At 54.0% G+C, this 11008-nt stretch overlaps 2 protein-coding genes across 13 annotated transcripts in view; one reads left to right on the top strand and one right to left on the bottom strand.

Moving 5' to 3' along the window:
• Positions 1–672: 672 nt before the first annotated feature.
• LOC127478098 (uncharacterized) lies at positions 673–6461 on the bottom strand. Of its 2 annotated transcripts, none has more exons than XM_051803318.1 (4): positions 6147–6461; positions 3731–3871; positions 2779–2940; positions 673–1983 (listed from the first exon to the last, which is right to left on the bottom strand). In XM_051803318.1, exons 1-4 carry the CDS (start codon positions 6195–6197, stop codon positions 790–792), a joined length of 1548 nt encoding a protein of 515 aa, XP_051659278.1. In that variant the 5' UTR covers positions 6198–6461; the 3' UTR covers positions 673–789. The 2 variants fall into 2 exon arrangements, with proteins under 2 accessions (XP_051659278.1, XP_051659279.1); XM_051803319.1 differs by lacking the exon at positions 6147–6461 and adding an exon at positions 2313–2402 and having other exon boundaries at positions 674–1983; positions 3731–4118.
• Positions 6462–6531: 70 nt separating this feature from the next.
• PHF20 (PHD finger protein 20) overlaps positions 6532–11008 on the top strand; it is a 67800-nt gene continuing 63323 nt past the window's right edge. For 6 of the 11 annotated variants that reach the window (XM_051803303.1, XM_051803297.1, XM_051803296.1 and 3 more), the window contains exons 1-3: positions 6532–6924; positions 9041–9089; positions 10402–10449. In XM_051803303.1, the coding sequence (XP_051659263.1) occupies positions 6547–6924; positions 9041–9089; positions 10402–10449 (475 nt within the window). In that variant the 5' untranslated portion in view covers positions 6532–6546. Of the gene's footprint in view, positions 6925–8327; positions 9090–10389; positions 10450–11008 lie in introns of those variants that run through there. The other 5 variants (XM_051803306.1, XM_051803301.1, XM_051803304.1 and 2 more) reach the window with 5 other exon arrangements.

Raw genomic sequence — 11008 nt, 5'->3', positions numbered from 1 at the left:
CAGCAGAGCTGCTGAGCTCGGGGCCAGCTCTCCCACAGCACTGCTGCACTGAGGCCCTTGAAGGGAGGGAGCTGTAGGACACCCCAGTGGGAACTTCCTCCCTCCTCCTCAGGAATGTCACCTGATCACAGAGCCTGCCCTTGGGTCTCTGCCTGAGCTGGGTCAGCTGTTTCTGTGAGGATGGGGACCCTGATCCCAGCCTGGGCACTGACCTCCTCCCCTGACCTGCCTCATCCCTGTGGGATTTTCCAGTGCTCATCTGATCACTGTCACCGTCACTGCTCTGCTCCCATTTACTGCTGGTCTGGCCTGTGCTGGTCAGGGCAGTGCCCTGCCTGTCCCGCTGCCAGCTCAGCTCCCACTGCCAGCTGTCCTGGCACAGCTCCCGCTGACAGCAAATCCTGTGGGGTGCACAACACTGCCCGTGCTGAGCATAAATGAAAACTTTACAGATGAGGCCTGAACAGATTCCCAGAGAAGGCAGAGAAGGCCCCAACCCATTCCTCAACTTGCCTGACGGCAAAGCTTGCCAAGCAAGCCAAAAAATGCTGGCTACTCCTTGCCTCCCTACCTCTGATTTCCTGTGAAGCTGTGTCTCAGTGAGACTGAGGCTGCAGAAGGGGATGGGACAGGTTTCAACATGAAAAACCCCCATACACAGTTTGGTCTGGCTCGAAGGAAGCACAAGCAAGCCCTTGGCAGCAAACTCTTTATTGGCTAAACAAGGGTGTGGGTCTGTGTTTGCTGTCCGGGGGCTCTTCACCTCTCCTGCCACACACCTCGCTCTCCTCAGATGGGCTGTGGGTGCACAGCTCTGTGCCGTGCTCCGGCCTGGGCAGGGGGCTTCGGCCCCGCCGGAGGGACGGGCTGGTGGGAAATCCGGGGGTTTGCCACAGGCCCTTTGCAATCCTGTTGGGTGGTCAGTGCAGCCTCAGGCTCGTTCATCCGCTCTAACACCGAGTCAACAATCCGATCTGCCATGGACCTTATATCCAAAGAGTCAGCTAAGGCGGTTGACTCCAGATTCATTTTTTTCTCCAAGTTCTCCTCCACTGTTGCAAGACCCTCAGGCTCCACGGTTTTGGCACGGCCGGTCCCTTTTACACGCTGCTGTGGTTCTAAGGCAGGCAACTTCACTCCTGTGCTTGCTTCCAGGTTCTGCTGTTCAGATGCTCCAGGGAATCCTGGCTGCAGCTCTCTGTTGGAGTCGTTTCCCCCGGGAAGCTCCAGAATTTCAGTGTGCTCACAAGTAGAGTCTTGTTCAAACTGAGAAGCTGCAAAGGATTGCAAGGTGCAGTGAACACTCTCAACAACTTCTCTGGTGAGTTTGTCAAGGGAAGACTGTGCAGATGCTATGTCCAAAGTGGCTATTTCATTTTCCTTGGATTCGCCTGCTTGGGTGGCTCCTCCATCAACAGGCTGCTCCTTCTGCCTGGCTGCTGCCTCTGGCTCAGGAGCTTTGGACGTGCTGGATGCCAGACGCTCCCCCAAGATCTCCAGCACAGTTGCTACAAGCTCTGTGGCCACCGCTTCCATTTCATCACGGTGATCTACAGAAGAATCCAAAAGCTCTACTCTCATGCAGCTGCCAAAAAATCTTCCTCTGATCGCCTGCGCAATCCTCCTTAGACAGCTGACACGCTTATCCCTGGGAACCTTCAACCTCTCCAACACTTTTCGCACCACAGTCTCAGCCAGCTCTTCAAGCTTCTGGGCTTCTGTTGATTGCTCAAACAGGCCGCTGGCAGCAGTGTCTGGCTTCCTCTGGGACTGAGCACGAGTGCTCTTCTTGGCACCTTCCTGGCCCAGCCCAGCTCTGGAGTAGATTTGGCCCGATTTGAGGGGAGTCTTCCTGTTCTTGGGCTGAGGTGGGCAAGATGGTTTTTGAGCCTTCAGCCGCTGCTCCGCCTGGCGGGAAGTGTTGGTGGTTCCGGGCCGTTTGGGGCCATGCTTTGATTTGGCCGGGGGTGGCTGAGTCCTTCCCTGAAAGGTGACACCAGGTTGTGGCCGCTGCTGCCTGGACAAGTGCTGAGGCTTCCCACAGGTCCAGGACAGCACTCTGCTTCAGCCAGGCAACGAGGGCAGGAGAGAAGGGCTTCCCTCAGGACTCCATGTGCTTGCACATGGCCCTCGTGCCCGTGCCCACCCCAGCACCCCGCGCTGCCTCAGCCCCGAGCCACGCAGTCCTTTCCTTGCCACAAGGCCCGGCCCTCAGCACAGCCCTCACCTCTTGTGCACTGAGCACCTCCCCTGCAAGGAAAGCCCCAGCCCTCAGCACCACCCTGTGCCCATGAACACACTGCTTTGCCCACCTCTTTCCGCATCAACATCTGCTCTGACCGGTCCCTGTGCCTGGTCAGATACTGCCTGTACTCATTGAACTCCTTCAGAGTGCAAACCACCTATGGAGGGATGAGGGCAGAACCCCCCAGGCAGTGTCAAGCCATGCAGAACTGCCCTCCCCAGTGGGAGGGGAGCTGCTCCTCTGCTCACCATTGCCCCCACTGCCCCTGGTGTCAGAGCCCCCAATTCCCCCCGGCCAGGGCTCCTCGCCCCGGCTCCAGGCCTCGCCCCGGCTGCCTCCTCAGCACACGGGCAGCGCGGGGCAGCCTGAGAGGAGCAGGGCTGGGACTTCCCAGGGGGATGTTGGCACCATTTCTGCTCCCAGGGAAACCAGCCCACAGCCCTGCCCTCTGCCCACAGCAGGCGGCTGCAGCGAGTGCTCTGGGAACCCGCTTGGAGAGGGCTGTTCTTGATCAGCCCAACACCCAAACCTACATTATTGTCACGGGTGACAAAGCCCTGTCTCCTCAGCAACTTCAGGACATCCTTGCGATGGTGGTAGTCCCGCAGGAGGGGGTCATGCAGGCAGTTGTATTGTATAGTGAGGTGGTGGTTGTAGGGATCATCCAGGGTGAAATAAGGAAATGGCCGATGAAGCTGTAAGAGAGATTTTCCAGAGTATGAAGGAGTCAGGAGAGAGCAGCAAAGATGTGACACATGGTACTTGTGAAAAGGTAAAGGTTGAAGACCAAGTCTTCTCCATCTTTCTGAAGGCACAGAGACCCACAGAGCCAAACTGTGGGGTCAGGCTGGGCTGTGATAGGCTGGGGGAGAGAAGACAAACCCCACCAGCAACCCACCAGCAAATAGGCAGGTGGAAGAGCTGCAGACCCATCCACAAATGAGCCTTCAAAGGTCAAGCGCAGCATTCAAATGCAGCCAATGGAGAATGCAGGAAAGAGTCTCCTTGGCTTAGGCAGGCCCAAGGGCTGTGCCGACTGACGCTGCCACCGGGAAGTCTCTGCCCTGGGAATGAGCAGCACAGGCTGCAGGAGGAGGAGGACAGTGTGTGCATTCCCCAAGAAGGGAAGGCAAAGCTGCTCCAAATACACCAACAGGGCAAGCAGGAGAAGGCTGGAGTCCCCCTCAGAGGTGCCCCAGAGCCCGGTTCGACATTGCTGGGTGAGCCCCGGCACCCCGACACAAAGTCACCTGCTGCAGGTGTGGGCCCTGCCACACACGTGCACCAAGCCAGAAACCAGTGCAGAGAACTGACAAGTCCTTTTTCTCTGCATTCCAGGGAGTTTGAGCTTCCCTCCACTGCCCAGCCCTGTCCGACTGAAGGGCTGCAGCTCCTGCTGTAGAGCAGATGGCCACAGGAACTCCTCTACCTGATGGGGACCTCACCAGAGAGGAGAGCTGATCTACCCCTTTCTACTTGCTTTACCTTTTCCCCCAGTTTTGCCCTGCACAAGACAGGCTTGGATCCAGGAAACACAGGGATCTTGACTGCGAGTGGGAGATCCAGCAGTTTAGGATCCATTTCACAGGTATCTCCTTCTCCCAGGTGTGGTGTTCTGGGGCCAAGCTGGGAACACACAGACACTTGCACAGCACTTGCAAGAGAGGACAGGTCCTGAGGCCCTAGAGCAGCCCCTGTGTCCCAGCTCCCCAACTGAGCCCTGTCTGTCGCCCAGGGCTCCCCTCCCCCCTATATCCCAATACACTCAGCAGTGCCTCTGCCTTTCAGCAGGACACCAGCAATGAGATGGTGCTCCACGGGTTCTTCCAAGAGCTTTCATGGTGTTACGATCCTGCACTGACTCCAGATAGATCTTGCTCCAGAGGCACAACAGTTGGTCTTAATATACCCACGGGACATTGTGAGACCATAGTGATGTCACATCACTGCATTGTCACACCACTGTGATGACATCCTGTCACACAGAAAGTGTCCACCAAACCCGTGGGTGGGGACCCCCTGGAGGCCCCTGTGGGCCTCCCATTATGTGTGACCCAGCTGAGAGAGCTCACATCCCCAGGCCCCTTCCCCTGCTCTGTTCTGTCAGTCTGGGAGGCAAAGCAGGTGTCCTCGCCAAAGGAAGAAATGCGAGGAACTGCCACGCCAAAGATGCCTGGTTTGGGCTTCACTTTGGCTTTTCTCCCTTTTTAGACCTTCTTCCCTGTCATGGCCAAGCAGCTGCAACTCAGGCAATTGCACCAAACTGGATATTTGGCCCATCCCTGTCAACATCTAATTCCTGATTCACATCTTGAGAAACAGAAGAGAAACACAGGCCGAGGGAAATCCCTGCTTTCCCCTTTACTCAGGCTCCCCCTCAGCCCAGACACCTCTCTGCCGCCTTCCCAGTCTCCCCTGCCCTCGTTTCTGCTGCTCTCACTTCCTACCCCTTTTGGGCTGGATTTGGTGAGGTCTCTGGTGCCCATTCCTCCAGCCCCTCTGGTTCATCAGGGCAGCTTTCCCCCTGCAGAGCTCCTGCTCGTCAAACAAAGGCAAGAGACAGGCACAGCAATCTGTTGGCTGTACAACAATCACCACAGGTGTCTTGAGAAACAGCGAGAGGCACAGCCCAGGGATGGTGTTCCTCTCCTTCCAAAGCAGTTTCTGGCACATGCTCCAGCTGCAGCTCTTCTCCTGTTCATCAACTGGAGGAGCAGCACCAGCCACAAGGGCCACAAGCCCCACACTGCATTCAGCTGGCATAGCCTGTCACGTGTTGAGCATGGTGATGTCCCTGCAAGGAAATCCACTGAAGTTTACAGCACAGAACCGCGGGAGTTCGGCAAGAGCAGGAGAAAGGAGGGCTCTGCCCAAAGTCTTGGCAGGGGCTGAGGAAAGCAGTGCTCCTCCGACCAGTTTGGGCCCCTTCCTGGGCTGCAAAACTTAGTTTGTCCACGTTTACTGCTTTCCTTGATATGTTGGACAACACTGGATCCAAACGGATCCCGCTGATCCAAGCAGATCTACCTGTGACCTGGCTCAGAACAGGCAAAGCCAGGCCAGGTGTCTGTGTCAGAGCACTGTTCCCGTTCCCTGGGAAGGGCTGCTGCTCCATGGCCAGGCAGAACCGGCAGGTATGGCTGATGTCTGAGTGCTCCCGGTCATTTTAACCAGGGATGCTTGCACTGGATAGAGACAGTGCGCTAGGAGAAATGTCAACAACTGGCACAGGCACATCCGTGAACTGCCAAAAGCCATGTGCTCTCAGTGGGAACAGCAGAAAAAGCGATTCCAGTGCGATCTAGGAAGACCCATTTCTGAGGAGAAGGAAGTGGTTTCTGACATGTCATCTCAGGGCAGGTGTGTAAGAGTCTGTGGGCTTTTTTAAGTGGTGAAACACCATAATGAAATACAGTGCTGTCAAAAAAGGCATTACACAGACACTATGGTGATGTTTTGGTAAAATAAAATAAATATCTATTTCCCTCAAAGTGTTGGAATTATTCTTTAGCTACTTTTATTTTAATTTGTTCTCCAATTTCTTTTCTTTTCTGGAAACCTGCAACGTTAAGACCCTATGTGAGATTTCAAGGTTCAAACGTAAATCCAAACTGATAACTATATTTTCAATCCCTTTTTTTTCCCTGTCGCAGTATTTTTAGCAAGTCACTCTGCTCCCACAGATTCCCGGCACACAGCTCACAGGCTCTGTCAAACCACCCGCACCCGCTGCCGTGCAGCGGTGGGGACACTGGGCTGAGGTTGATGTCACAGGAACAGCCACGTTTGTGCAGCGCCAGCAGTTCCTGCGGCTGCAGGAGGAGGACAGGAGGGAAAAGCTCTTGGATCGGCCGGGCAGCCCCGGCCACCCCGGCACGGCAGCGACTCTGCCACTCAGAACCTGACAGGCAGCAAAGCTCTGCTGCTCTGCGGGCCCTGAGCACGAATTCATTAATTATTCCAGGAAACCTACGTGATTTTATCCACCCACAGTGACAAACACTGCAATATTTGCCATTAGGAACTCCAGCCTGCAAAGAGTTTTGCTCTTCTGTATCAGTGCGGTTTTGGCTTTAAACTAGCATAAAACTAAAAAGAAAGAAAAAGGAAAAAAAAAAAAGAACAGCTCCGTTATCTACAGAAGGACCCGCAGTTCTCTGGCTGTACCGGAGGGTGGACAGGGCTGAGGGGCAGTGACGGCCTCCTCGGGTGGGCACTGTTCAGGGACACGGGACGGTACCTGGGGGTACCGAGCCAGCCGGCGGCTGCGGCATCCGGGGCCGGGTGTGCGGAGGAGCCTCATGGCTGTCCCCAGGGGCCAGGCCGCCTGTTTTCCCCGGTGCTCGGCCCGCTCCCGGCCCCGCTCCCGGCCCCGCTCCCGGCCCCGCTCCCGGCCCCGCTCCCGGCCCCGCTCCCGGCCCCGCTCCCGGCCCCGCTCCCGGCCCCGCTCCCGGCCCCGCTCCCCGGGGTGCCCGCGCGCACCGCCCTCACACGGGCCCGGCCCCGCCCCCGAACCGCGCGCCCGCCGTCCGGAGTGGGCGTGGCTGCTCCGGCCCCGCCCCCCGGCGCCGCATCGCGGCGGCCATTTTGTGCGGCTGCGGTGGGTGCGCGGGGCTCGGGCGCCGCGGGCCCGGGCGGGGCGGCTCCGTTCTAACCCTTTTTCCCGTACAGATCCCTCGGTAAGAGCGCGGCGGCGCCCGGGCGAGCCGGACCGGGCCGCCTGCCCTGCCCCGCGCTGCGGGCCCGCGGTGCGGCGGGGAGGCGCGGGGAGGGAGGCCGAGCGGGCGCGTCCCCGCGCACAAAGGGCTGGGCCGGGCCGGGCCGGGCCGGGCCGGGAGGCGCCTCCTCCCGCCCGCGGGCCCGGGGCGCCGAGCGGGGCCGCTCCCGCCTGGCCGCGGCCCGGCTGAGGCCCCACGGCTCGGCTGAGGCCCCGCGGCCCGGGCCGGCCCCCGCCCGCCGCCCCCTGGCCGTGTCCGGCCCGGCCGGCGGAGCTGCGCGGGCAGGTGAGTCCGTGCGGGCCGAGCGCGGGCCCGGGCGGCGGGGGCGGCCGAGTGACCTTGCGGCGGGGCCGGGGCCGGAGCCGGCCGGTGGGGGCTGTGTCGGGGCCCGAGGCGGGATCGGAGGGGCCCCGAGCGGCGGGAGCGGGAGGGGCGCGGGGCCCCGGCGGGGCCGGTCCCGGGGGCGCCTCACCCGGTCCCGGGGGACGGGAACCCGCGTGGAGCAGGTACCGGCCCCGCCAGGGATTCGCCACGGCCGGGGGAGGCTTCCGTGGGCGGTACCGCTGGAGGCTTCGCGCCCTTCTGTGTCCTGCGAAGTCAGGAGCACTTCTCCATCCCGCTGGGTTTTGTCCCTTTAAAATGTTTTAAAGAAACAGAAATGGTTGTGGATCCCTGCGCTGGCGCCTCATGGTGTACAGTTGTGAGGTCCCGTGGTGTTCTTCCTGGCAGGCCTGGCTTTAGATACGGCTTATTGCCGCCGAAGTGGGGTTTTGTGTCAGTGGGCTTGGTGTGGATGCTCAGTCTGTAGCCATACCAGGACTTGGTTAATCGAAACAGGTTGTCAGTACAATTTTAGAAAACAGTTGTATCTCCTTTACTTATTGAAAATCTTTTGGGTACCAGAGATGTTTCTGTGATCCCATGCTATTGTTTGTAGCCTAAATGCTTGAAAATATATCAAGAGGGATATCTGAATATTGATAAACCCAAGTTGGATAAAAGAAATACCATCTTTCTGAGTACAGAATTTGGTGTTGTATGCAGGAGGAGAATTAAACCAAGTGTTAAAAACAACGCCGGCTTGAATTAACCTTTTGTCAGTATATGTACAGCAGCTTGTAATTGAGCATTTCTGTACCAGAGATGCTTTTGAACCTGCGTTCATTTAATTTTCTGTAATGAGTAAAGATCCTTTCGCGGGACCAGTTTCCAAAAAAAAGCCAAATGAGAAGACTTCAGCAAAGATCAGTCATAATATAGTTCTCTCTTTAATTTTTGTGTGACTTTTAATAGTTTCTTGATGGAAGGTGGCTTCGGTGAATGCACTTCATTTGACCTGAGTCAGACTGTGGAAGAGTTCAGTTTACATTCTTGCAGATAAATCTGTGGATGTCTCCTCTATGGAAATGAAATCTTACTTGAGCGGGCTGAGAGTAAAATCTCTTTGCCTGTAATCCAGAGGAATTAATTAAGGTCAAGTTGGGAATGTGGCTAGAGTGGTAATTGCTCATAACAGTGCTGCCTTGACTGAAATGTAAGAAGCATGTAATTAATTCTTACCTTTAATTGGCTAAGTTCTCTGTAGCGCTTTCTTTTGCTCTTGTAGTTCCTGGATGACCTAGGCAAGATATTGACCTAAATTCTCCCCCTTGGCCAGGAAAGGAAAGTGCCATCCCTAATTTAATTGTAGGTGGTGATCAATTCTCTGTAACTGCACATTTTATTTGTAAAATACCCGTAGAAGCCAGGTATTGTGTGTAGCTGTAATTTGTCAGACTTTGGCAGGAGCTGACACTGGCTGTCCCAACATTTGTCCCCTCTGTCCTGCCTGTGTGGCACTGTCCTGCACACATGTGAGCAATTGCCTTGTGAACTGAGCTAAAGAATGTACACAGGGCAGGGGGAGGATTTGTTGCTCAGCCCTACCTGTGGTTGTTGTCAGTATTTATACTGCAGTCTTGATGGTTGTCTGGACCTACTGGTGCATCATATGAAGTCTTGTGAAGTGCTTATGAGAGTTCATTGAACTGCTGAGCAAGTATACCCCTTCATACTTCTGTTCCTTGCTTGCCTACAGGTTTGCTTTGACTTCCTTGCTTCCTCTGCAAGAAAATACTTTTTTTCAGGTAAGAAATGGTGACTTAGAGCTTTTGGTTTGTCTTTGCTGTCAAAATGCCAGTAGCTACATGGGCTGTATATTTCTGAAAACGCTTTTGGAACCAGTGGCTTTTCAGGTTTTTTGTGACTGTAAGCACCAGGTGTAGTGATGATGTGTGACCATGTGAGTGTGTCCATTCTGACTGACTGCAGGTAATAATGCTTACTGGAATATAAACACTCCTTTATGAGGCATGTTAGTTTGTTGACATGCCTTTGTGTTTTACAGGGCTTAAGAACTTCCAGCCAACCTTGTTTAAGTGTAGTCAGCTGCAGTCTGCCTCATTTTTTTATAAACCTACCTGAAATGGAATCATTAAAATTACTTAAAAAGGAAAACTCTCCATCTGTTCTGCCTTTAGCTTGGTAGCCTGTCTGAATGGAAAGAGAGGAAGCACTAGTGCTTAGTGTGGGGTGGTGGGGGGTGTTTTTTGCTATGAATTTAACACCAAAGAGCTTTCCTGATTCCCAAGGAAGTGGAGAATATCCTCTTATTGCACAGAGTCCTTGAGTCAGGAAAGTCTCTGGAACATCTGTAGTGCTCCAGATGTGGAGCTGAGCATCCTTAGGCTAGACCTGTGTGTCCGTGGTGCAAAGACAGTGCTGTTGGTCGGGTCTGAGTTAGGGTTTTAGTTAGGCTTAAAAGCATGTGTTGGCATAGCAGAGGTTGTGAGTACACCAGGCCTGCATCGCTTCCTCCCTGTCCTGTAGTTTGCTAATGGCTTTTTTATTCCATGATCCCCTGTATTTGTATCAGTCCAGTGCCTGTGCTGCAACGTCTCTTCTCTGTATTACTGTTATCAGTCTTAGAAAAAAATGCACTGATTTTTTTGTTTGTTAGTTTTTCCTGCTGTACTTTCATCTCAGAGCTGGGAGACAAGTCTATAAGCAGCCATGAAGTGCACCCCTTTCTTTCCTTTTTATAATGAAATGGGGGAGTCACATCCTTTTTGCACTGTGACACATATACAGATGATGTGTCTGCTTAATGAGTTATCTTCAATAAAGGCAGTTTTTCATCAAAGCTCATGGCAGTGTGTAACTTGAAACATTTCCTTTTATTTGACTATCATGAGAATATCCTTTATTGACAAGTAGGGTAGATTTAGTCCTGTCCAGGCAGGAAGCAGTGGAATAAAACTGAGAATGCCATGCCTAGGTGTCAGAACACTGTATATTGACTGGGTGGACACAGTGCCTTTCAGTGGCCAATATTGCAGGTGGTATAAATTATCTCTGAAAAAATGGTTCTCAGACTTTTTTTTATGGTTGTTTTTACAGGTAGACTTCTTCCAGGAGTTTTAAGCCCAAGCCCAGTTGCTGCTGCAGGTATTGTAACCAGATAATTTTTGTACTTTCTGACTTGCTCCCTCCATTTTCAGTCATAACATTTTCATCTGATAGCTAGAATTCATGTTGATGCTTGCTGATAAGAAAAATCTTAGGTTTAGCATCCTGCTGTAAGTGTGTACTGTGCTGCTGGAACACCCAGAGCAACCTCAGAGCCAGTGGCAGGACATCAAAGCTGAAGAACTAATTGGTCAGATTACTGACCACACATAGTCTGAAGTGTTAAATTTCTGTTTGAAGTGTGGGTTTCTGTACAATACTGAGGTATTGTTTTCAGAAGGGATATAGGTGGTAGTGCTTCAGTACTTTGGCGTTGTAGTCAAGCAGACTGTATGTAAGCAAATGGAAGTTGTATTCTTGGACTCGACTCATTTCTTAAAGCTGTCTTCCTTTAAGAAGATACCTACTGTCTTGGTAAAATAGTGACATTGAGCCCACATGTGGTTCTTGTCCTGATTTGTCATGCAAGGCTGCCCTGACAGCACTTGGTCTGGGGTTCCGTAGGTTCAACCTTAGGCTGCTGCAGCACCACCCTAGA

Source organism: Manacus candei, unplaced genomic scaffold (genome assembly GCF_025592945.1).
Source record: "Manacus candei isolate 608988 ecotype Guabito, Panama unplaced genomic scaffold, ASM2559294v1 h1tg000057l, whole genome shotgun sequence".
Classification (NCBI taxonomy): Eukaryota; Metazoa; Chordata; class Aves; order Passeriformes; family Pipridae; genus Manacus; species Manacus candei.
This window is presented reverse-complemented; position numbering and strand designations above follow the sequence as displayed.

Bases quoted from the DNA above. Each gene is read 5' to 3' on its own strand.
- LOC127478098 (XM_051803318.1), bottom strand. From the start codon at position 6,197: ATGAATTCGTGCTCAGGGCCCGCAGAGCAGCAGAGCTTTGCTGCCTGT. The intron at 2,941-3,730 runs GTAAAGCAAGTA...TCTCTCTTACAG, and splicing joins GGGCAAAACTGGGGGAAAAG to CTTCATCGGCCATTTCCTTA. The intron at 1,984-2,778 runs GTAGGTTTGGGT...GTCACCTTTCAG, and splicing joins TTGTCACCCGTGACAATAAT to GGAAGGACTCAGCCACCCCC.